The sequence below is a fragment of the Archocentrus centrarchus genome, chromosome 7 (assembly GCF_007364275.1).
Source record: "Archocentrus centrarchus isolate MPI-CPG fArcCen1 chromosome 7, fArcCen1, whole genome shotgun sequence".
Lineage (NCBI taxonomy): Eukaryota > Metazoa > Chordata > Actinopteri > Cichliformes > Cichlidae > Archocentrus > Archocentrus centrarchus.
The window spans coordinates 35549696-35575081 of record NC_044352.1 but is presented as its reverse complement, the minus strand read 5'-3'; the positions used below and the strand labels follow the sequence as shown (position 1 = coordinate 35575081).

At 40.7% G+C, this 25386-nt stretch overlaps 1 protein-coding gene across 3 annotated transcripts; it reads right to left on the bottom strand.

Moving 5' to 3' along the window:
* Window positions 1-207: 207 nt before the first annotated feature.
* renbp (renin binding protein) lies at window positions 208-24696 on the bottom strand. Of its 3 annotated transcripts, none has more exons than XM_030734817.1 (11): window positions 24607-24696; window positions 22905-23010; window positions 22741-22816; window positions 22572-22647; window positions 18750-18928; window positions 13989-14216; window positions 13755-13836; window positions 13440-13615; window positions 13163-13294; window positions 5902-5989; window positions 208-2147 (listed from the first exon to the last, which is right to left on the bottom strand). In XM_030734817.1, the coding sequence occupies exons 2-11, from the start codon at window positions 23003-23005 to the stop codon at window positions 2074-2076; spliced, it is 1212 nt and encodes a 403-aa protein (XP_030590677.1). In that variant the 5' UTR covers window positions 23006-23010; window positions 24607-24696; the 3' UTR covers window positions 208-2073. The 3 variants fall into 3 exon arrangements, with proteins under 3 accessions (XP_030590677.1, XP_030590678.1, XP_030590679.1); XM_030734818.1 differs by lacking the exon at window positions 24607-24696 and adding an exon at window positions 23219-23272; XM_030734819.1 differs by lacking the exon at window positions 208-2147 and adding an exon at window positions 4930-5208.
* Between the last annotated feature and the right edge of the window lie 690 nt (window positions 24697-25386).

The following is a 25386-nucleotide window of genomic DNA, read 5'->3' as shown; positions in this document are numbered from 1 at the left end:
AGTTGAAGCTGTTATAGTTGCAAAAGGTGGGCCGAGATCATATTGAACTCTCTGGATTAAGAATGGGATGTTGCTAACTCCTATTCATGAGAACCCCAACTTTCAGCCTGGACTTCAGTCTGGGCTTGCAGACTAGGAATGCAAAGGTATAAAAGTTGTGGGAGACACGATTCAGGATGGCTCAATCCTCAGTTATATATGATTCTTTATTTTATTTTGTGCTGCTTGGATTGTCTGTATTCTGTACACTGTTGCTTGTATTGTAATTTATGTCTCTGTCTTACCTGCTTTGCAAAAATTTTCAATAAATACATGTTTAAAAAAAAGAATGGGATGTCACTCGAGTTTATATGGCTGTGGCGACAGATGACCCAGTACTTCTGGCAGTATAGCGTAGCATAAACTTTAGAAACGGTCAAATCAACAATCTGGTACATTATTGAGCTGTGTCCACACAGGGAACAGTTCACTCGTCATGCTTCGCTTTGATGCTAACTCTAACCCATTTACTACAGGTCACATGATAATCAACAGGATCTTGTGCTAGCTACTTCAATTGGTCACCTTGAAGGTGAAAAAAGTTTATCTCAGGACCCGCCCACTTTGCACTGCCAGCAATTTTCACTTGAAGTTGCCGATTGACCAGAGAAGTTCACACATCACTGTGAATTGCTTCCAGTGTGGACACAACTTTAGAAAGAAAGAATGCACTGGCCAGCCCAGCGGGGAAAAACTTCACAGAATCTAGCCAAGTCAAGAGTTAAGAGTACGAATCAAGAGATGCCTTCATGAATGGAAAAAAGGGATTTACAACAAGCTGCAAACCACTAGTTACACTCAAGTACAGGAAGGTTAGATTAGACTTAGAAACCATCTGAAAGAGCCTGCTCAGTTCTGGAAATAACATCTTTGGACAGATGAAACCAAGATTAACCTGGAGAGGGAAAGGAACAGCTTATAATCTGAAAGATAACACATCACCTGTTGATCCTTTATTGGGCAAGTGACTATTTTTGCTCATTTCTGCACTTTATATATGACACCCATTCTGTGGCTCAGTGATGTGAAGAAGCATGTGGTCTTGAAAAACTGGCCTAATGTGTAAGGTAATAATGTGCGTACTGTTAAAAAAAAAAAAACTGATGATGTGATGAATCTGTTGCAGCGCTCTAAAATACACGCTCTTTTCACCATATATTTTATCTTTTATATATACAATTTTTTTATCACTTCGGGCAAGAAACCAAATACAGTAACTTCACTGACCCTGATTTTCTACATGAAAATGAAACCTTTAGAAAATTGTCACAAAAGTAATCGAGTCTTGTTATGTCCTCCAATAGCACTCAATGGTTGAAATTTGGAATTTCAATGTGTAGCCTGTAAAGGGTCAAACATGGTGAAAACGGTATTATGGCACGGGCGTGTACGGCTGCCAGTCGTGTTTCCTGATGATGTGACTGCTGACAGAGCAGCGTGAATCCTACATTCTGCTCTGATTCATCCAAATGCTGCCAAACGGATAGACGGTGATTCAAAGTGCAAATGGATAATGATCCAAAGCACAAGGCTAAAGCTAACCCTTCTCAAGGCAAAGAACTGCAATATTCTTCAGGTGTCAGCCCAACAAACAAGCAGCAACTGAAGGCAGCTGCAGTAAAAGCCTGACAGAGCCGCTCAAAGGATGAAATGCAGCATTTGGTGATGTCCATGGATTCTAGACTTCATTTGAAACCTTTTTTATTTTTTAAATCCTTACATTTAAAATTATGCTAGTTTGTCCAAGGGGGAGTGGTGGCCTAGGGGAGAAGAAGTGGGTTCATCACCGAGAGGTTCGAATCCCTGGGCTGGCATCGCTGTGGGTCCCCTTATTTTGCTTTTTTGTAAGTGCACATTATGTCATTTTGTTCTGTGTTTATTGCCACTCAGGTGAGATTATAACTCAAACTTACAAGAAAACTGTACAAAGAATTGGGTAATTTTGCATTATAATCTGATTATTTGTGGTGGAAGTAACGCATAGACGCACAAATCGAGTTCAATCCCTTTAACAGAACATTTATGTCAGACTGTTCAGTCCTTGTTTTCCAGCAGGTCATCCAAAAGAAGCTCACACATGTACAGGCAGCGGGGCACATGGAAGAAGCCTGAGGAACAGAAGAAATAGTTATTTTAACAACTGGTTAAAGCTGAAAATAATCAAATGATTGTCGGGGTTTCAAAAATATTTCTTGGTGTGACACACAAGGGAAGGTGTTTCATGCTGGTAGATAGATGACAAATTCAAAGAAAAACAGTGTCAGCTGTTTGGCTTCACATCGTTGGCGTTGATTCTCCGAGTCTCTACAACTGGAGGAATGAATTCAAAATATATTTAATCTGGTGTTCTGTGGTGAACTGTGTCTTAACAACTCAGTCCAGCATCTCTCAGAAGCATTCAGCTGGGTTGAGATCTGGTGACTGAATGGTTTGCTGAATGTGAAAATACTGTCATTTATATGTGGTGACTTTCACAGTTAGCATTGTGAGAAATGCTTCATCATAAAGATGAAGCATTTCCTGTAAATAAATAAGTGGAACCAAATCATGTCAGCAAAATGCCCCTAAAAGTGTAGCAGAAACAATGGATTCCCTCATTTTAGGAGACAAGCGTTCAGCTTTTTCCTTTTATTTGTCGCGCAATCTTGCGATAGCTAAAAGCAGCTACTGATAAAAATGAATTTGACTTCTGCAACATAATTGTCCCTGTCTCCCACGGTACACTGTAAAACCCGATGAGTTAGTTCAACTGAAATTATTTGAGGAAATTGCCTTGAATCATTTAAGTTCATTAACTCAAACATTTAAAGCATAAAAAAATGAGTCAATATGAGTAAAAGTAATTCAGATATTTTGTGTTAAAGCAGATTGGATGAATTAAGCCAAAAATGCACTGATTTGATTAAAAGGAAACACAACATGACTGCCATTTTTTTTTCTTGGGGGGGGCTTTATTTGACAGTCAGCAGTGAAGAGATTCAAGATTCAAGATTCAAGATTCAAGATTCAAGAAGTTTATTGTCATGTACACCGCAAAACACTGTGGTTATGCTGAGCAATGAAATTCTTACTTGCGACTGCTTTACAAACAATTGAAATAAGCAACTAAGTTAAAATAAAATTTAAGAACTAGTATATTAGGAAGTAAAAGTAGAAAATAAAAATAAATAAATAATAAAGCAAGTGCAATATATACAGATATATACAGATGAAAGAAAGGCAGGTAATCACAGTTTGGTAATCAGTCAGTGGTTCAGCAGCCTGAGGGCCTGTGGATAGAAACTGTTTTTTAGTCTGGTTGTTCTTGCTTTTACACTCCTGTAACGTCTGCCAGACGGCAGGAGTGTGAACAGTGTGTGCTGTGGGTGGGTACAGTCCTTGATGATGTTGTGTGCCCTCTTTATTACCCGGGTATTATAAGTGTCCTGTAGTGATGGGAAGGCAGCTCCACAGATGAATTGTGCTGTTTTCATGACACGCTGGAGAGCCTTCCTGTCCTGACTGGTGCAGTTTCCACACCACACCGTGATGGAGTTTGTCAGGATGCTCTCCACAGTGCATCTGTAAAAGTTGCTGAGGAGCTTAGGGGATAATCCGAATTTCCTCAGTTTCCTTAAGAAGAAGAGTCTCTGCTGAGCTTTCTTGACAGTCTGTGTTGTGTTGTAGGTCCAGGTGAGGTCTTCACTGATGTGGGTGCTGAAGAATTTGAAGGTCTTCACCCTCCCCACCTGAGTCCCGTTGATGAATAATGGAGCATGCTGGTCTCTTCTCTTCCTCGGGTCAATAATCATCTCCTTAGTCTTCTCTGTATTTAAGGAGAGATTATTTTCCTGGCACCAGGACACCAGCTGGGCCACCTCTTCCCTGTAAGCTGCTTCCTCTCCCCCAGTAATCAGCCCAATGACGGTGGTGTCGTCAGCAAACTTGACGATGGAGGTGTTGCTTTGGGAGGGGATGCAGTCGTAGGTGAAGAGGGTGTACAGGAGAGGACTAAGCACACAGCCTTGTGGGGTCCCAGTGCTCACTGTCTTTGTTTCTGATGTCCTGGTACCAACTCTGACTGCCTGAGGTCTGTCTGTAAGGAAGTCCAAGACCCAGCGGCAGAGGGAGGGTGGTATTCCGAGGGTGAACAGCTTTTCAACCAGCCTGCTTGGGATGACAGTGTTGAAAGCTGAACTGTAGTCTATAAACAGCATTCGAACATAAGTGTCCTTATTTTCAAGGTGTGAGAGGGCTGTATGGATGGCTGCATTAACAGCATCATCAGTTGAACGGTTCTGACGGTATGCAAATTGCAGGGGATCTAATGTGTCCGGAATGGATCCTTTAATATGGGACATGACCATCCTCTCAAAGCACTTCATTACAAGTGAAGTGAGTGCAATGGGACGATAGTCATTCAAACAGGTTGTGTTGGTTTTCTTGGGGAGGGGCACTATAGTGGTGGACTTGAAGCATGTGGGCACAGATGATTGGGAGAGGGACAAATTAAAAATATCTGTAAAAACCTCGGCCAGCTCTGAAGAGCAGACCCTCAGAGCACGGCCAGGGATGTTGTCGGGGCCAGGTGCTTTTCGGGGGTTGGTCCTCCTCAGGGCCTTGCACACCTCAGTCGATGTTACAGTGGGTGAAGAGCTCTGTGTTGCCTCCGGTAGTAGAATCTCTCTACGTTGGATGGAGTTGAGGGTGTCAAAGCGAGCATAGAACTGGTTCAACTCATCTGGTAGGGCGTTGTTGCAGGCTGTGATCCTGCTGTTCCTCTGCTGAAAGTCAGTGATGTGTTGCAAGCCCTGCCACATGCGTCGGGAATCAGAGTGTTTGTAATATCCCTCCAGCTTCAGTCTGTACTGCCTCTTGGCTTCCCTGATGGATCTACGTAGGTCATATCTGGTCTTTCTGTAGCCCTCCGTGTCACCAGAGGCAAATGCAGTTGAGCGTGCATGCAGCATGGAGCGTACCTCACAGTTCATCCATGGTTTCTGGTTGGGATATATCTTGCAGCATTTGGTGGGGACAAGGAAGAGACAAGGAAGAGAGACAAGGAAGTCACGCAGGACGGGATGCGAACCTGCGCTGTTGGCTCCACCACGTGGCATGCCGTACCGCTTTTACAGACATTATTTCTTAAAATACTGAATTTTCTCTAACGAGGCGAATGGGAGTGGTGGCCTAGGGGAGAAGGAGAGGGATCATCACTGAGAGGACCCTGGTTTGAATCCTTGGGCTGGCATCAATTAATTAATTAATTATTCCATCTTTCTGATATGACCAACATCAAATCTTTACACTTTGGGGGATTGTTAACAATTATCTGCATACATTTGGTATGTGATTATTTAAAAACTGAAATAGAAACAACAACTGAAAGATGAAGTGGTGTTTACATTTTTTGTAATGATATAATGTAAACTCCAAGAAAATGAGTCAGTGGAGCTAACTGGAAATATATTACCACAACTTAAAATACTCAACAAATTTAAGTGTACGCAAAACAACTGAGTTAGAACTTTAACAATTCATTTTTAATTCTATTCAATTTATGGGAAAGAGTGGCTCCAACTTCTTCAGCAGATTAAGTTAAATGAACTTCTTCTTTTATTAAGATATACTGTTAGGTTTTACAGTGTAAGCAGAGATCAGAAATAGGAGTACTGCCCAGGATTGTTATTGCACTCCTGCCAAACATTCACAGAAATTTCATTCCTCACATTCGCTCTTCTTCTCACAACACCTACCACTCTGAAAGTTTACCTGCAGATCAATGAGTGTTACGCTAGTATCTAAAACTTACAGAGCCCATTCATTTTACGCTACTCTATGATCCTGTTTACTTGAGTCATTTCAGAGTTTCTATGTTCTTACCTTTAAAGGGCCCTCCTTTAAAATCCAGTGCTACTTTCCCGTCTCGTGTCAAATAGCCAAACCACTCACCACTCTCAGCATCAGGAAACTGCACAAAAACAGGCAAAATCACACAAATATGTTTATGTTACATTCTTCAGAGGCTGCGTCTCCTTTCAGTCATCAACACAAGTCTGCTATTTTCTCAAAAGGGTCAGCACCATTTAAGCTGGTGCTGATATGGTTAGTTTAGCTTTGCATAAAGACTGGAAGCAGGAAAAACAATATCTTGGAGTCAATTTAAAATTCATTTTTAAAAAAGAAAATTAATTTGGAGCAGCTGGAGACTTTAACAATGCCAAAGTATTACTTTTATAAGATGAGGCTGGATGTTAGCAAATTACATTTTTTCCTTTTTTAATTTGGCCTTACCAGGGTTATAATAGTTTTGGATTTTACATTATAGTTTAGTTTTAATTAGTTTTTACTTTTTTTTCTCTAATTCAGTTAGTTTTAATTAGTTTTCAGAGTGGTTTTGCTCGTTTTTATTAGTTTTTATTTTTGGTTTTATGCTTAGTTTTAGTTAGTTTCAGTATTAGTTTTAGTATTTTCATACTTAATCAGGTACGCTTTAAAGATCCCCTTTAAAGAAATATATTCAGCAACCAACTGCTCACAGACAGCAGCACTACATGCTAAATGTGTGTAATATTAAGGACACACATGAACATCAACAGGGAGACACTGATAACAATATGAACTCCAAAACTCGATAAATTCTACAATAAACTCCCAATAAAGTTCAGCCTCAGTGCAGCAGATTAACAACAGCTACATGTGGTGTTTGACAAAAACAAACTCCTTGAAGGAGTCAAAGCTCAAATCCAGCTGCATCCTGATGTTCTCACCACCTGATGCTGCTTCTGTTTTGGAGCTACTTGGTTAGATGCTCGCTGATTAGATTTGCAGGGTCTTTGCGGCCTATGTAGCCTACGGAAGTGTCCGACCTCATGTCCGCATTTATGCATGTATAGCTGGATTGCGTGTGTTAATTACCTTGTGGTTGTGTGCTGGGTTTTTTTTTTGGTCCTCGCTCTTTGTGCTCAGTTTTTAGGGTGCAAACATATTTGTCCCTGTTTTTTCACTTTCTTCATTCCTTCACGTCCATTCCCATAGTTTCAGCAGCTCCCTCCAGGAATTTGCTGACATTTGTGAGTCCTTATATTGATGCTTTGATTATTAGTCCTGATTATTATCTGACTGATAAAGTAGCCGGAAACGCACAAGGACTAAACACAACGTTGTGGGCTGCGTTGACCCGACGAGTAGTCACGTTTCTCTGGAGGTGCAGGCCGGGTTGCCTTGTAGGATGAGAGCGGTTTCCGTAGCTGCCTTGTGTGCGCTTCTCAGGTCTACTTTGATGTTGGTGTTTTTTTTCCTGACTAAGAAGTGTTCCGTACATTTTTCATCATCCACAACATCATCCACAACAAGACACTCGCTGCTATCTGTGCTATCATAGTAAAAAAAAACAAAAAAAAAAACACTCCACATGGGACTCTCTGAGGAGCAGCGCGGTGTGCGCACGCACGCACATGCGCACGCACGCACATGCGCACCCATTTGCCCGACGGCGTTCCGAGCTTAAACTCGGAGAGAGGAAAAAAATGATTTCATATCAATCCACAAGACTTTTGAAAAAATAACAATAACTATAATTTCAGTTAGTTTTAGTTAGTTTTGTAAACTCACAATTCAGTTTTACTTAGTTGTCGTTTCTTCCTTTTAATTTTAGTTTTTATTTATTTCAGTTAACGACAATGTTTTTTCAATTTCAGTTTTCGTTATTTCGTTCGTTTTCGTTAACTATAATAACCCTGGGCCTTACACAAACTTGGAGATGCTTTTTGTGTATTTGTTGGGCTAACACTACATTATTTGTTTGTTTGCTTTTTTTAAAAAAACTAATTTATGAGCAATATACCTTTTATTACATGACTTAATCAATGAAGTGTATAAATTAAATCCAAAAGAAGGCAGGGTGGCATGTGGTACGAATGAAAGGTTCTCAATCTAATGTCTGAAAACAAAAAAAGTATACAAAACACACCAACAAGATCTCCACACATTGCTTAAATAATCCAAAATTAAATGGGTGGTCCAGGGTCAGTTAATTATTATAATCTGGTCCAAAAACCTCCTGACTCCTTAGCACCCATGGGCTATTTCTTCAGTCAGAAAGACTGCAGCGGCCGAGGAGTTTGGTTAAGTGTCTAAGGTTCCACAGGCACATTCAACATTACATACAATGAATCACTTTCCAGCCTCAATCTGATTTACATGCAGCTGTTACTGAGTGGAGTAAGCTGGATCAGGTGACCCTGAACCCTCCCTTAGTTATGCTGCTATAGGCCTAGGCTGCTGGGGGGTTCCCATAATGCACTGTTTCTTTTCATTCACCTTATTTACTTTGTTTATACTCCACTCTTAATTTAATCATTAATTGTTATTAATCTCTGGCTCTCTTCCACAGCATGGCTTTTTTTTCTCTCCCCTCAGCCCAACTGGTCTCAGCAGATGACCCCCCCTCCCTGAGCCTGGTTCTGATGGAGGTTTCTTCCTGTTAAAAAGGAGTTTTTCCTTCTCACTGTCACCAAGTGCTGCTCATAGGGGGTCATTTTGACAGTTGGGCTTTCTCTGTATTATTGTAGGGTCTTTATAATATAATGCAGGGCTTAAAGACAAACACATGATAATGAGAGGATCAGGAACAGGTGGAGAAACAGCTGGGAATAATTAAACAAGACAAGACCAGGAAGTAAAACTAAATATAAGGACGACAAGACTAAGACTGACAAAGTAAACCAGGAAACAAGCAGGCACAGGATGGAGACAGAAAGGGAAACAGGAATTCAATATAGATAACTATAACTATAACGAACAAATAATCAAAACAATAGTTTTTCCTTCCCACTGTCACCAAGTGCTGCTTATAGGGGGTCATTTTGACTGTTGGGTTTTCTCCGTATTATTGTAGGGTCTTTACCCACAATACAAAGCGCCTTGAGGCGACTGTTTGTTGTGATTTGGTGCTATATAAATAAAATTGAATTGAACTGAATTGAATTGAATTGAAATTGCAGGTGGGTGATATCAGGTACATGAGTGGGTGTGTGTGTTGGTGTGGTTTTCTGGAAGACAGAAACAAATGGTAAATGGTAAATGGACTAGTTCTTATATAGCGCTTTTCTACTCAGATATGAGCACTCAAAGCGCTTACGCAAACAAACAATTCTGTCATTAGTAAAATTATAAATAGCTAGAGAAATAACAATAACCTCACCTTCTGCTGGGTGAGGCACAAGAACATTTCACAATGCCCACAAGAGGCCTCTGTAGACCATGACGTAAAATGTTTCTAATAATAAGGCACAACAACGGCAAAACTAACCACAGTCAAAAAGCAGAACAGTTCTTTTCTGAATTCTTAATATAGCCAGATGTAATGACTGCCAGGGAGGCTGGCTGCAGTTATTAAACTAGCACTCAGACAGGATCTTGCTAACATGATATCAGGAGTGCAGTGCATACTCTAATAAGACATAAGATTAACAATTACAAACAGTTGTAATCGTCATCATGCTACATCACCAGAAACTGCCTAACAACTGCAAAGCTACATGGCTGCTTTATTAGGAGCACCGTGTCACCCCGTGCATGACACTGACAGCTTTGAGGAGCTCCATCAGCGATAGGCTGCTGCACCCCAAATGTCTGAGGGAGTGCTGTCACAGGTCTTTCCTCTCTGCAGCAGTCAGACTTTTTAACCAGCACTGCTCCCAGACATATAAGTGGCCATACACTTTTTATGATTTAAAAACATCATCATGAGGAGCACACATAATTCCTAAGAAAGAAAAAGGAAAAATAGTTTTCATAGTCAACTGAGGAAGCTGAGTTTTCCAAAATGTGAACCAATATAAAACGTGCTTATACATGGGGTCACTCAGTGAAGCACAGCTGTACACATCTGGCTGCAGAGCTCCACAAACTGTGGGTTCAGGCTCCACAATAATGGTTCATACAGATAATTAAATTATTTGCTTGTGATTATGTTTTTTCTTGTGTGTGACTTTTGACATAAATATAATTCTATAAGGAAAAGAAGTTTAAAACACAGAAAGCCAAATGAGGACCCTACCTTCAAAGTAAAACAGGAAGTAACTGGAAAAAAGACAAAGATCACTCAAACAGGAAGATGCAAACAGGGAAAACATGGAAGGAGCAGACATGGAAAGGAAAACTACTGGAACACAAAAGGATTATAACAGAGACCAAACAATACAAATACCACCAAAAAACCCCAAAAATCAGTAAAAAAAACTATTTAAACTTAAAAATTCAAAACCAAAAAATATTATAACATCCTCAACTGCACCAAAGAATAAAACAGTTAAATGTGGATTATTAAACATTAGGTCTCTCTCTTCCAAGTCCCTGTTAGTAAATGATTTAATAATTGATCAACATATTGATTTATTGTGCCTTACAGAAACCTGGTTACAGCAGGATGAATATGTTAGTTTAAATGAATCAACACCCCCCGAGTCACAGTAACTGTCAGAATGCTCGAAGCACAGGTCGAGGAGGAGGAGTAGCAGCAATCTTCAATTCCAGCTTATTAATTAATCAAAGACCCAGACAAAGTTTTCATTCTTTTGAAAGCCTGACTCTTAGTCTTGTCCATCCTAATTGGGAAAATCAAAAACCTGTTTTATTTGTTATTATCTATCGTCACGGTGGCGCAGTGGTTAGCACTGCTGCCTCACAGATAGAATACCATCTGGAAGGCCTGAGTTCGATTCCACCTTGGCCCAGGCCTCTCCCTCTCTCTGTGTGGAGTTTGCATGTTCTCCCCGTGCTTGCGTGGGTTTCCTCCGGGTACTCCGGTTTCCTCCCACATTCCAAAGACATGCACTTACTGGGGTTAGGTTAATTGGCTACTCTAAATTGCCCATAGGTGTAAATGAGAGTGTGAAAGGTTGTTCGTCTTTCTGTGTTGGCCCTGTGACAGGCTGGCGACCTGTTCAGGGTGTACCCTGCCTCTTGCCCTATGACAGCTGGGATAGGCTCCAGCCCCCCCGCAACCCTGAACAGGATAAGCGGAAGCGAATGGATGGATGGATGGATGGATTATCTATCGTCCACCTGGTCCTTACTCAGAGTTTCTGTCTGATTTCTCAGACTTTTTATCTGATTTAGTGCTCAGTTCATATAAAATCATTAGTGGGTGATTTTAACATCCATGTAGATGCTGAGAATGACAGCCTCAACACTGCATTTAATCTATTGTTAGATTCAATTGGCTTCTCTCAAAATGTAAAGGAGCCCACCCACCACTTTAATCATACTCTGGATCTTGTCCTGACATATGGCATAGAAACTGAAGACTTAACAGTATTCCCTGAAAGCCCCCTCCTGTCTGATCATTTATTAGTAACATTTACATTTACTTTAATGGATTACACAGCAGTGGGGAATAAGTTTTATTACAGTAGAAGTCTTTCTGAAAGTGCTGTAACTAAGTTTAAGGATCTAATTCCTTCATTATTATGCCAACACAGTGCAGAGCAGCTACCTAAACTCTGCTCCCAGTGAGGTCGATTATCTCGTCAATAGTTTTACATCCTCACTGCGTACAGTATAACTTTGGATACTGTGGCTCCTCTGAAAAGGAAAGCTTCAAATCAGAAGTGCCTGACTCCGTGGTATAATTCACAAACGCACAGCTTAAAGCAGATAACCCGAAAGCTGGAGAGGGAATGGCGTCTCACTAAATTAGAAGATGCTCATTTAGCCTGGAAAAAGAGTTTGTTGCTCTATAAAAAAGCCCTCCGTAAAGCTAGGACATCTTACTATTCATCATTAATTGAAGAAAATAAGAACAACCCCAGGTTTGTTTTCAGCACTGTAGCCAGGCTGACAAAGAGTCAGAGCTCTGTAGGGCCAAGTATTCCTTTCACTTTAACTAGTAGTGACTTCATGGAGTTCTTTACAAATAAAATTTTAGACATTAGAGAAAAAATTATTCATAACTATCTCAAAGATTTATCATTATGTACTACAGTGTTACTTTCCCTTCTGGTGGGGAAAGTAACACTGTAGTACTGATATTTATTTAGACTCTTTCTCTCCAGTTTATGGTTTGGAGGAAGTAACTATTGAAGTTAACTCTGAAAGATCAACATGATTTTTCCAAGCCTGCCTGAATTCACCACACACCGCTGGACTATTGTAATTCGTTATTATCAGGCTGTCCTAAAAGCTCCCTGAAAAGCCTTCAGCTGATCCAAAATGCTGCAGCTAGAGTACTGACAGGGACTAGAAAGAGAGAGCAGATTTCTCCCATATTGGCTTCTCTTCATTGGCTCCCTGTTAAATCTAGAATAGAATTTAAAATCCTTCTCCTCACAAGTTTGATCACTGAACATTTTTTCTACACAAAAAACACCAGACTCACCTTCAGCTGTGTTTACAATCTGATCACCACCAACAAAAGCTCCACAGTGAAGCAGTGCTGAAAATACTTCATGTCACATGAGCCGATTTTGCATTCTGATTGGTTCTAGGGACGGCGTTTGCGGGCAATGGAAAGTGGCATTTTGAGGCTTTTGAGGCATTTTGAGGCTTTTGATAATTCAGACTAGTCAGAGACTGATATTTGTATTTATAATATAATATAATATTATATATAATATATTATATATATTATATATAATATATATAATATATTAATAATATAATATTATAATATTATAATATATATAATATATAATATTTTTATTTTAGAGAGTTTGATTTTCTGTTACATGGCACTGAACAGGAGTGGCCCTCCAATCTCATTGTACATCCTGTATAATGACAATAAAGGCATTCTATTCTATTCTATTCTATAATCTTGATTTCAGTAATATTCGGAGGGCCGGACTTTAAGCTCTGACAGGCAGAACATGGCCTGCGGGCTGCCAGTTGACGTTCACTGATGTAAAGGTAAAACTAACATGAGCCTTAAAGGTGTTAGTAGGATTTTTTGGAGCCTGGATAGATCCTGGCCAGCTGCTGCCTCCTACTTCCAGTCTTTATACTAATCTCTGTAACATGCGGTAGGCCTTAGCATTTCATACTTATAGGAAATAACTTATTTTTAAATACTCCTTTAAATATTTAATGTAAAAAGTACAGTACTCTTAGTGTGCTGGTGGCCAGTGTATTGTCAACTCACATGGCTAAAAGTGTATTGGTAAACTTGATAGAATCTCTCCAGCAGCTCTGGCTTCTTGGTGTGACTGTAGGCTAAGAGGAAAGCGATGAGAGCCTCACTGTGAGGCCACCACAGCTTCATGCTCCACTCCAGCTGTTTAGACACAAAGCAGCATATCTGATCTGACACATTCAAGTTATTACAGTGATAAATCAAATGCAAACTGCTATTAAAAGCTAAATATTGCAGCATTACCTCCCTAATGAAATGATATCATGTGTACAGATGACTAGTTAACCTGTGTGGGGCAGTGGCCATCCACATCCAGAAAGTAGAAGAGGCCACCGTGTTCTTTATCCCAGCCACACTGAAAAGGGAGCTCCACAAATTTGTTAATGGCAGTTCTCTGGATCTCCTCGTCCTTCCACTGTGCACTGTACAGCAGCAGGAACCAGCCTGCTTCCAGGGCATGGCCTTAGTCAACACCGGGTATTAGTGGGGAAGGCCAAAGAAACATGAAAAAGTGAGCAACTAAGAAGAGGAAAAGAGGGCAACATATGTTTCCACAGGAACTGACTATGCTCACAATTATCTGAGTCAGCAGAGTGTTTACCTGGGTTCTGCAGTCGGCCCTGGCAACCCGGCAACTCAGATCCATCCACTGATACATTCTCTAAAATAGCTGTTCCATCTCTCTGCATCAGAAAATCAGAATAAAAAATTAACTAAATGTTACTTTAGATACTGTAAGTCGGAATTAATCAATAGTTTATTAATCTAATTTACTTGATAAAATGTACAACTGTGGCACCAGAAAAAGCACTAGTAGTGTTGTCTGTATCTGTACCTGAATGTGCTGTAGGATCTGCTGCACACACCAGCTTCCCAGTTCTCTGTACTTCTGAGCAACCTCTTGCCCACGGCCTTCAGTAAGCTGTTGCACCAGACACAGGAGCATCATGGGAACTGACATACTGTTGATGGGAGTGTCCCCGGGAAGCTGGGGTCGGCCCAGGCCTGATGAATCTACCTGAACCCAGTGGATCACCTGTTCCATCATCTGCTCAGCTTCCAGCTGAAAGACATCGGATTGACGGATAGATAATGTTGTGGGAATGGGAAGGCAGTTGTAGTGCAGACTGAACCATGTTGTTTCAGTTTGCATGAGCAGTCACTAATGCGGTGACCATAATCACAGCTTTAGCCTCAATCCCATCATTTTGCTCTCGGAGACTCGGAAAGTTAGTGGCAGAGAAATTAGAGGCAGAAGAGCAGGAATATAGACACCATGTGCCAAAAAATGATTGATGGCACATCATAACTTTATGATGTCATAAATGCATTATATCATAAAGTGATCATTCATATTTGAGTTGTTATATTTAATAATACTAGGAATTATTGATATTGTTAATGTGAAAATTAATAATATGAGATATATGTTAGAAATGGAATGTATGGAACACCAAATCTGTTCATAAATATTTAGTTATAATTATTAATATTGAATTCCTGTTTCCGTTTGTTCTTGTCTTCCCTGCGTCTGTGTTCTAGTGTCTGTTCTGTCCCCCTGTGTCATGTCCTGTGTGTTTGTATTTAGTTTTATTCCGTGTTCTGACAAGTTTGTGTCTGTGTCCCGTGCCTACTTGTTTCCTGTTTTACCTTGTTAGTCCTGGTCTCGTCTGCCTTGTATTTAGTTTTACTTCCTGGTCATCTTGTTTAATTATTCCCAGCTGTTTCTCCACCTGTTCCTGATCCTCTCATTATCCTGTGTTTGTATTTAAGCCCTGAGATTTCCTGTGTTCATTGTTGCGTCATACCCTCATGTGTTGTGCAGTGTTCTGTTTCTGTCAGCCCAGTTTGTATTTTAAATAAGCCTCATTAAAGTAACCTCTAAGTCACGTCTGTTTCCTGAGCACCGCATTTTGGGTCCAAGCCTGCCTGAATTCACCGCACACCGCTGGACTATTGTAATTCATTATTATCAGGCTGTCCTAAAAGCTCCCTGAAAAGCCTTCAGCTGATCCAAAATGCTGCAGCTAGAGTACTGACAGGGACTAGAAAGAGAGAGCAGATTTCTCCCATATTGGCTTCTCTTCATTGGCTCCCTGTTAAATCTAGAATAGAATTTAAAATCCTTCTCCTCACCTACAAGGTCTTGAATAATCAGGCCCCATCTTATCTCAAAGACCTCATAGTATCATATCACCCCAACAGAGCACTTCTCTCTCAGACTGCTGGCTTACTTGTGGTTCCTAGGATACTTAAGAGTAGAATGGGAGGCAGAGCCTTCAGCTTTCAGGCCCCTCTTCTGTGGAACCAGCTTCCAGCTTGGATTCAGGAGACAGACACCCTCTCTATTTTTAAGATTAGGCTTAAAACTTTCCTTTATGATCAAGCTTATAGTTAGGGCTGGATCAGGTGACCAGGTGACTGTGAAACCACCCATAGTTATGCTGCTATAGGCCTAGGCTGCTGGGGGGTTCCCATAATGGACTGTTTCTCTTCATTCACCTGTTTTTCTCGTGGCAGTGGTGCAGTGGGTAGGCACTCGCCTTGCAGCTGGAGGGTTGCTGGTTCGAGCCCCTGTCCCTGTGCTGCGTTGTGTCCTTGGGCAAGACACTTTAACCACATTGCCTATTGTAGCGCCGGTCTCTGGCTGCATGACCGCAGATGCTCGTCTCTAGATGAGGGATCTGGAACGATCATTTCATTGTGTGCCTTGTGTGCACAATGAGTTGAATCTAATCTATTTTCACTCTGTTTATACCTCACTCTGCATTTAATCATTAGTAATCATTTAACCACAAGCAGGCACAGGATGGAGACAGAAGGGAAACACGAATTCAATATAAATAACTATAACTATAACGAACAAATAATCAAAACAGTATGCAAAAGAAGAATTTCAATGCAAACAGAACCTAGGAAAACGATTACTTAACGTGATTACTCACCGACTTTGTAAACACTGCATTTACTGCACTTGAAGAACAGTAAATACTTAGAAATCTAATGCATTTCTACAATCTCTTGAAAATAAATACTAAATTTAAAATAAAATACAGAATATATAAATAAAATCTGAAAATATAAATACAATATAAAAATATATAAATAAACTGCAATATAAATAAATACACTATAAATGAAACACAAATAATAAACAGAAAGGTAATGCCAGTTATCACCAATACTAGCAAGAAATTGGACAAAGTTATTTAAACCAAATTAATTTGCTCAAATTTTAGTGCCAAAGCATCCTGACAGATCGGTGCTAATTACACCCACGGAGTGAATATTGATAGGAAGATCTCCCTGCCGTCCCTCATCTAATCATGATTGGTGGGGACATAATGGACGTTATTTGATATTCTGGGGAGGTGCAGGTCAGGTAGATTTCCCTCGGTAATTAACTGCAATTAACACATAATGTACCTGCACAAGCGCAAGTGCCGGCAGCGTAGCAGACGTCGGTTACATTATAGAGTCGCAAAGACTCAAGGCTGCAGAATAAATCAGGGCTAAGAGTATAGAGAACATAATGTGACAAATAATTTTAATCATAATCGTTTTTGTCGATTACACTGTTTTGTGATTGTTTGGAGCCAAAATTGAAATCAAATTTCAAGTAATTGCACAGCCCTACCATTAAGGTGAACATGCACCTTTTTCAGGTACAAAAACAGTGCAAGAGGTGAAGACTGCACTGAAACATTCATTCTACATTTAGGACGGCCATTTGTCAAGGGCTCTATTTGATTTTATTCAATTGCTCATAACTCAAAGGGGTTTGGCGCTTATATTATTCTCAATATGATGATTTATTTTTAATAATTTTTCAACTTAATATTCTCAGCAAAATATAAAGTCAAATATTTCTCTTTTGTCAGCGATTAAAATTCTCCAATTCTGTGGTGTTACAGAGAACTCTGCATTCCACCTCCAAACACGTTCACCACCACAAACGGCTGCAACAAATTATACAGCCATTTATATCTTCTGCAAGAAAGAGTGCTCTACTATGACACAGACAGCCTAATCTATCTTACTAGAGATGGGAAATGTGAACTAGAATGAGGGGAGCCGGCAGCAAAGTTGGATCAGGGTGACAATTGAATTTGCTGCAGCAGGACCAGAAAGTTATGGTTACAAGACCAAAAATACGAAGGTTGTGTTGAAAGTAAAAGTATGACTCTGACTCACGAACGTTGTAAAAGAGTAAATTTTGGGGGAGCCTGGGTGGCTTAGTGGTGAAGCCGGCGACCACATACATATGTTGCAATGCAGGCGGCGTGGGTTCGCATCCCGGCCCGTCGCCAATTTGCCTGCGTGTCTTCCCCTGTATCTTTCCCCCAATTCCTGTCTCTCTCCACTGCTGTGGCCAAAAATGCAAAACAAAAAAAGAGTGAATTTTGAGAGCTTGTGGAGGGGTGCATTCAGAACTCTGCAGAGGAGGATACAACTGAAACCCCTCAGCACAATATTGTTTGTGATAAAAATGGATATTGAAAAAAGAAATGTTTCACCCAGCTCAAACAGAATTTGACTAGAGGTGTGCTTTTCATGCCAAATTGCTGTTGTGGGTTTTGGAACACTGTGAACATGTGATACATAAAAAAAAATTAAAAAAACTGAAAACATCACATTGTTTCAACCTTTGTACACTGATCTGCAAAAGAAAAATAAAAGGATTAAATTCCTTGAAGGCCTCCCCGATTCTATTGAAGACAAAAGTTTTTTTCCCTCTCATTAAAATCTGATTATTCTGGACAATGTCATGTTTCAAGTCTTGATTGACCCTGAGGCTGTCAGAATTTTACTCAGTACAGACACCATAAATATGAGTGTCATAATGCTGACCCAGAATGTGCTGCAAACAGCAGAACCATCAGCCTGAACAGTACTTGCATGGTCCTGTTTAAAATCCTTGGGATAAATTACAAATGAATATCATCATATCATCAAATTTTCCCATAAAAATATTGTTTTAGAGAGCTGTGATGACGCTATGAAAGGATGTGTATTGATAGATCTAACCCCTACGTGTCCGGAGCAACTTCGGTGGAGATCTGAGATACTACCTGATCAGCTACACTGTATTTATTTCCCAAGGGAAAAAATAATAATAATATGTCTTCTTGGATAAAAAGAAACCCTGCATTGTTAAAACCATTGGTTAACAGCTCTCTGAGGGAACAAAAATTCATATTTGAAGGATGTTCAACCAACTTTATCCAGACTTTATTAGGCGAGCTCTGCATTAACCTTGTGAAAGGAAATATACTGATTACAGAGTGTCAGTATAAAAAGCTTAAACGCTACAAGAAAAGCATTAAACTGTTTATACCATAACTGAGTCAAAAGGAGGGCTTTCTACAAGGGATGTTCCTGGCGACTAATTTCTTAGTCGACTAAACAAGGAAAACAAATTGATTAACCGACTAGTCTAAACTAGATTTGGAGTTAAATTTTAGGAATGTTAAATGGACAATGTCAAAGACTGTCTAAACAAAGGCATTAATCACATTCTTCAATAATGAACCATACTTTAAATCCTGCTTAACTGTGTGGCACCACACATCATGGGGATCACAGTTACATATACCTGCATATCCTTGTCACCAGTTACCCTGCTCAGTTCATCCATGGCCATGATGTAGAAACACTCACTGAAGATCGTTCTCTGAACTTTGACCGCTTTACCATCTCTTGTCAGGCAGAAGGCACATTTCCAGTGACCGCTGCTGCTGGACACACGAGCAAACTTTCTCAAGAATGATCCTCCTAAGAGGCACACAGAACAACACAACAGTGGCATGAACCCAACCTGAACACATAACACTGAAGTAGATCTCTGTAGTGTCCTAAAAAAAAACACTGGGCAAAAGTTTAAGTTTGAAAGTAACGCGGCCTTGCATTTAGACTTTGAGCCTTTTTATATAATTTTAGGGAAATTTTCTTCCAACTTGTAGGATAAAATTGACATGACTGTTTATATCGGACTAGAAACAGAACACACAAAAGTTGTGTTTTCTTCATTATGTCAAAATGCAGATGTTCTTAGTAAATGTTTGATCCTATTCTAATTAACCCCTGCTGTCAGCTCTGGCATTGTTCACAATATGTATAAAAAAACATAATACCAAAAAAGAAACTGTCTAAAAAGAGGAACCTATAGAAAGTTTAAAGAACGTGCAGTGGAAATGTGTTTGGCAACAGTACATTCAAACCCTGATTCTGCTAAAGCTGCTGGACAGCACAGGTTTTTTTTTCTTTAATTTTTTAAAAAGAAAATCTATAAAGTTTGAAAGTTAATATCGCTGATGTTCAATAAAATGCATGGCTTCTCTTAGTTTCCAAAATTAGGTCCATCCATCCATCCATCCATCCATTTTCTTCTGCTTATCCGGGGCCGGGTCGCAGCAATCTAAGCAAAGAAGCCCAGACCTCCCTCTCCCCCGCCACCTCCTCCAGCTCAATCCGGGAGGGAACCCAAGGCGTTCCCAGGCCAGGTGAGAGATATAATCTCTCCAGTGTGTTCTGGGTCTACTACGGGGCCTCCTCCTGGTAGGACATACCTAGAACACCTCACCCATCCTAATCAGATGCCCGAACCACCTCAACTGGCTCCTTTCAATGTGGAGGAGCAGCAGCTCTACTCTGAGCCCCTCCAGTATAGCTGCACTCCTCACCCTATCTCCAAGGTAGAGGTCAGCCACCCTTCAGAGGACGCTCATTTCTGCCACTTGTATTTGCGATCTTTGGTCACTGCCCAAAGCTCATGACCATAGGTGAGGGTTGGGAGCGGTAAATTGACAGCTTCGCTTTCACACTCAGCTCCCTCTTCACCGTGGTAGACCGGTGCAGCGTCTGCATCACTGTCAATCTCCCGCTCCCTTCTCCCATCACTCATGAATAAGACCCCGAGACACTTAAACACCTCCACCTGGAGCAGCGACTCGTCCCAGAGCCGGAGTGGGCACTCCACCCTTTTCTGGCTGAGGACCATGGCCTCAGACTTAGAGGTGCTGATTCTCATGCCAGCCGCTTCATTTGGCTGCAAATTGTTCCATTGCAAGCTGGAGGCCACCACCTGATGAAGCCAACAGAACCGCATCATCCGCAAAAAGCAGAGCCCAGATTCTGAGGCTACCAAGGTGGAAGCCTTCTGCCACTTGGCTACGCCTAGAAATCCTGTCCATAAAAATTATGAACAGAATCTGTGACAACATCCATGCGATGTTGCAGAGATGTGTCAACCAAGAGTGCCCTACGACATCCAGAGCATTCAGGAACTCAGGGTGAATCTCGTCCACCCCAGGGACCCTGCCACCAAGGAGTTGTTCAGTTACCTCAGTGACCTCACCCCCAGTGATGGGTGAGTCGCCCCCTCGTCTGCTTCCACTATCGAAGACGTGTCAGTGGGATTAAGGAGGTCCTTGAAGTATTCCTCCCACCGCCCGTCTTTAGCCTCAGTTGAAGTCAGCAGTGACCCACCTGCACTATAAGCCTTCCTGAGTCGCCTGACAGTTTGCCAGAATCACTTCGAGGCCGAAAAGTCTTTTTCCATGGCCTCACCAAACTTCTTCCACACCCAAGTTTTTGCTTCGGCCATCGACCGAGCCATGTTCCACTTGGCCTATTCAATTATTCCTAATTACTAGTGAAGTCCTTGGGCAACAAGATGGACAAGCGCAAAAGGTTCATTAAGACTCAGAGGAAATTTACATCATACATTAACAGCAAATGTAGTATGATGTGCTTCACTGAAACATGGCCGAACTCACACTTCCTGGGAGTGCGACAATAATCTGAGTGGCAAGAAGAAAGGTAGAAGAACTGAACTGTTTGTGAGCAGAAAGCAGTGCAATCCTGGACATGTTACTGTGAAGGAGCACCTGTTATTGCTGCTGTTACATTCAACCATCAGCTCATGCAGAGATAGCATGTGACATCACTCATTCCCCTGTAGAACATCTGCTAATACACCATTGTAGTGCTTTTATGGTCCTGAATGAAAGAGAGTGAGACAGTCAGCCGGGTTCATTCATTCATGCCTGTACAGTTTTGGCGTGGTTAAGGCCAACAGTAACAAAACTGAATTATAAATGAAGGCGACTTTTGCTGGCAGTCTCTCGCCAAACCTTTCGTCCTCACTGACACTGCCATATCAAGATTAACGCGGAAGCGTATGTACTAATATTGAAAGGTTTTGCGAGAAACCTCGCAAAAACAACTCGGGATCTCGCAAAAGTTTTGTGAGATCTCGCAAAACTGCCTCTTTTTTTTTTCCTCCCATGCCCCCCCCCCATGTCCCTTGTGTTGTTCCGTATAGAATGAATCTGTGCATCTAATAAAATTAGATGCACACAACTGATAGAACACAAAGCCCATTTCATTTATAATACTGTAAATATGGTCATTAATACACAGTATTTGTGTGAACCTGAATCCTGATAAAAAAATAACACAAATACGAATCTAGACGGTTCGGACAAATGTTGGTGGATGGCACAGTGTTGCCAGATTGGGCAGCTTTTGAACACATTGGGCTGGAAAATTATATAGATATATCTATATAATTATAAAATCATATAGATATATAATTTTACAATAAAAACTTCCTAAAAACCTACCAAATATGGTGAAAAGCACCCAAAATTTCAACAACTCACCCAAAGCTGTGTATATTTAAATATATATCACACCTGGTGCTATTAACATGAGTTTCAATGGAGGTTTTGTTGTGTTGGTCTGGCAACTGTAAGTCAGATCTGACAACCCTGGGGATGGGCGGTGGTGATAACCTATTCCGCTTCAGTGCGAATTACGGCAGATGCAAAGGAAAAGGTCAAAGCCATCAGGTGCGCAGTTTAGGAAAAAGAGAAAAGAAGAAGAGGAGAAACAAGCAAAGATAAAGGTAAGCAGAAGCTGTGTAATATTTCAGTTTCTTCCATGTTTTTTCAAATAAAAATTTAAAAGAAATTCTGAGTGTGCCAGACCATGGCAGAAAGCTACATGCACCACACAGCAGGCGCTTATTACCCCTCAAGTGGAGCAGTGAGGTAGGCGCTGCTGTGGTGATCGCTATGGGGGGGAGATGCTCGCCCAGGGTGCCAAACAGGCTAGCACCGCCACTGCAGATCACCTCTGCTGACCGAGGAACTCAAACACTGATTTTCAGGAAATGAAATCTTTAAAGTTCGTCAAGTCGAAGATTAACATTCATGTTTTTTGACCGTGAATACGAATACACAGTAAATGCATATTTAAAAAGGCAATAAACTGTTAATACACGCTGCTGTGGGTAACGGCACCTGGCCACTGTCACCCTACAAGAGCTGTGTCACTTCTGAAGAAAAAGCAATATTCATGGTCTGCATTTATACAGTTTCACAGCAGAAACAAGCCTTGTGTTCACACTCACCAGCTACTGCTGCTTCAAGGATTTCAGACTTGTGGAAGCGAGCCATGGTTCGGTACAGGCGGCAATACATCCACACCTGTGAGGAAGAATATTCACATTTAACAGCCTAATGTCATAGTGGACGTTATCACTGTACAAAACTGGATTTGGTATCACTGTGTAGGTTCACCTGTCTGCCCTGCAGCCACACGTACTTCAGCTCATCATAAACCTTGCCATCCTTCCCAATACAAGTGAAGAAGCCTCTAAAATAGGAAGCAAAAAGATTCATTATAAGGATATGGACTACATATGCACTCCAAACATTATCATATTCCAGTGTAATGGCAGTACCCATGTACTGTGTCATGAGAATATTTGAGCCAGAAGTCCACTACATTGTCCAGCTGTTCTCGAATGTGCTCTCGACACTTCTCCAGCTTCACCACAGACATCGTTCCTTTTCAAAAAGAGCATTAAAATTAATTCATGGAAATAACGGATGAAATGCTGAATGATTTTTACTCTTGGTTTTTATAGTGTAGGTATATATTTTATAGGTGTAAAGATGGCTGTTTAAAATGATCTGTTCTTAATGTTTAAAGGGAATAAGTACAAGAGCCTTTCAGTGTAAAGGAATCTGAAAAAGACATATTAAAAGAACTTACTGTAAATGTCTTTGAGGTGGCTGTAGCTCAGTAGGTAGAGCAGGTCACCTACTGATCGGAAGGTCAGCAGTTTGATTCCTGGCTACTCCAGGCTACATGCCAATGTATCCTTGGGCAAGATACTTAACCCCAAGTTGCTCTCCGACCGTCCTGTCGGAGTATGAATGTGTGTGAATTTTAGTTAGTTAAAAGCACTTAGCTTAGTAGAAACATGGAAGTGCTTGTATGAATGTGAGTGCATGGGTAAATGTAAACATGTTGTGTAAGTGCTTTGAGTGCTCTGACTGAGTAGAAAAGCGCTATATAAGAGCTAGTCCATTTACCATTAACTATGACGAGCTTTTAGCTGACTTAACAGAAGGCTCTTTGAAAAAAGGTGAAACTAGGGCAACACAAGCTTATGAAAAACTGCGTTATATAAACCCAAACTGGTCGCAAGTCTTCTAACAAATTTGATTTTTTTGTAACACGACTGGGTCTAAAAAGTGCACCACCAAGAGGCTTAGTCAGCAAAAAGATGGGGAGGGTTTCAACACTGTTGTGAAGACTACATGGGTAACCAGTTTAAGAAATAACATTTTCTCAGCACGTGACTTGGTCCTTTGTGAGGGCACCATTAACAGTGAACAATATTTAAAGGATGTGGAGTTAACCTGTGCTGCCATCCAACAATGTCTTTTTAGGGAGGCTCTTGCTTTTTTCAGCTTATTTCAGCAGACAACAGCGCTAACCACTGTACCACCATACTGCCCAAGACTGATAAAGTCATATAGAAAACAATACTTCAAGTTATTGCTGCTGAGAGTGGAAGCTTTTTTAAAGGGAAAACTATCGGATTTGATTTATGAAGTTGGAAATAAAACTTTGTGTGTAAACAGTGACTTTAAAGCTTTCAGTATAGGCGTCAAACTACTGTGTATTAGTCTGTGGATTAGAGTACGCACTTGTAAAAGCACAAAAAACATTACTTAAAAGCATAATTTGACACCTAACTACAGTTATTTATTAAATCATATATATTTGTGAGCTTTTTGTGTTTAACCTCTCTCCATAGGGGCTTTAGTTTTCCCAGAATAACTCCGCCTAACTATTAAATGATGACCAAAAGCTATTAAATGATGAAGTTTATGCCAAAAACACAAACAATAACACTGTCATCTAACTAGCTCAGCGCTTTGCGCATCTTCCGCCATCAAAAATCAGTACTGTAGCAAATCTAGCAACAGATGGCTTTTAAAACTGTAATCCCACCGAGGAGCTGTGATTTCTTTTCTCCCTGTGTTGCAACATTTAGGAAAACCGTTTCTTTGCTGTCCGCCATGTTACTGGCCGTCTTATTACTTTTCTTTTTGCAGCATTAAGAGAAGGACTAATAAAACTGTTATTACCTCCGAGTCCGAGCGCAGCTCAAATACCGAAGAGCGGAGCCGTCAGTCCGTCTGTCGGTGCGTTCTGCGCGCTCGCTCTGTTAATCACATGATCAGATAAGGAAGTGGGTCACGTGGATTTCTGCTTCCAGAGCCAATTCTGCCATCAAAACACCCAAATGTGCACATTCGGCATAAAACACAGAGGGCTTGAACTATGCTCATGTGAGACAGTGTAAATCATGTGAGTACTGTAAAATAATGCATGAATACAAATCAAGCTGAATGTAGTTATTTTAGTTTTTTAAATACATTTTTATTCATTGTGTGTGTGTGTGTGGGGGGGGGGGGCATACCTTTTTTAAGAAAAAAAAACTATGAAAGGACGCTCAAATACACTTCTTATGGCCATAAATATCACAGGTACCCGTTTTCCCCATATTCAGTATTTTTTAATAGGGGTGCAAAAGGCACACCGACTGAAATGAAATCAGCAGCAGTGGTAGGTTCTGCATCTCTCAGAGGTGATTTACAAAATAGACTTCATTTTTTATTCAGTATGACCCAGAACTTATGAGAAAAGGCCAAGATAAGAAACTGCTGTCTCACACACTTCTACAGGACTGGAAATCTTTTGTAGCCAATGCTGTTTCCATCTGTTGGCCTTCAGCTAGAATGCAGGTTTAAGGCACTAACATTGGTTTCATTTTTATGACCTGAAAGTTATGTCTATGCTTTATACAATCTGTGGTCTAATGGGGTAAGCAGGCAATAGCCAATGAGATCACATTATTGATTAGG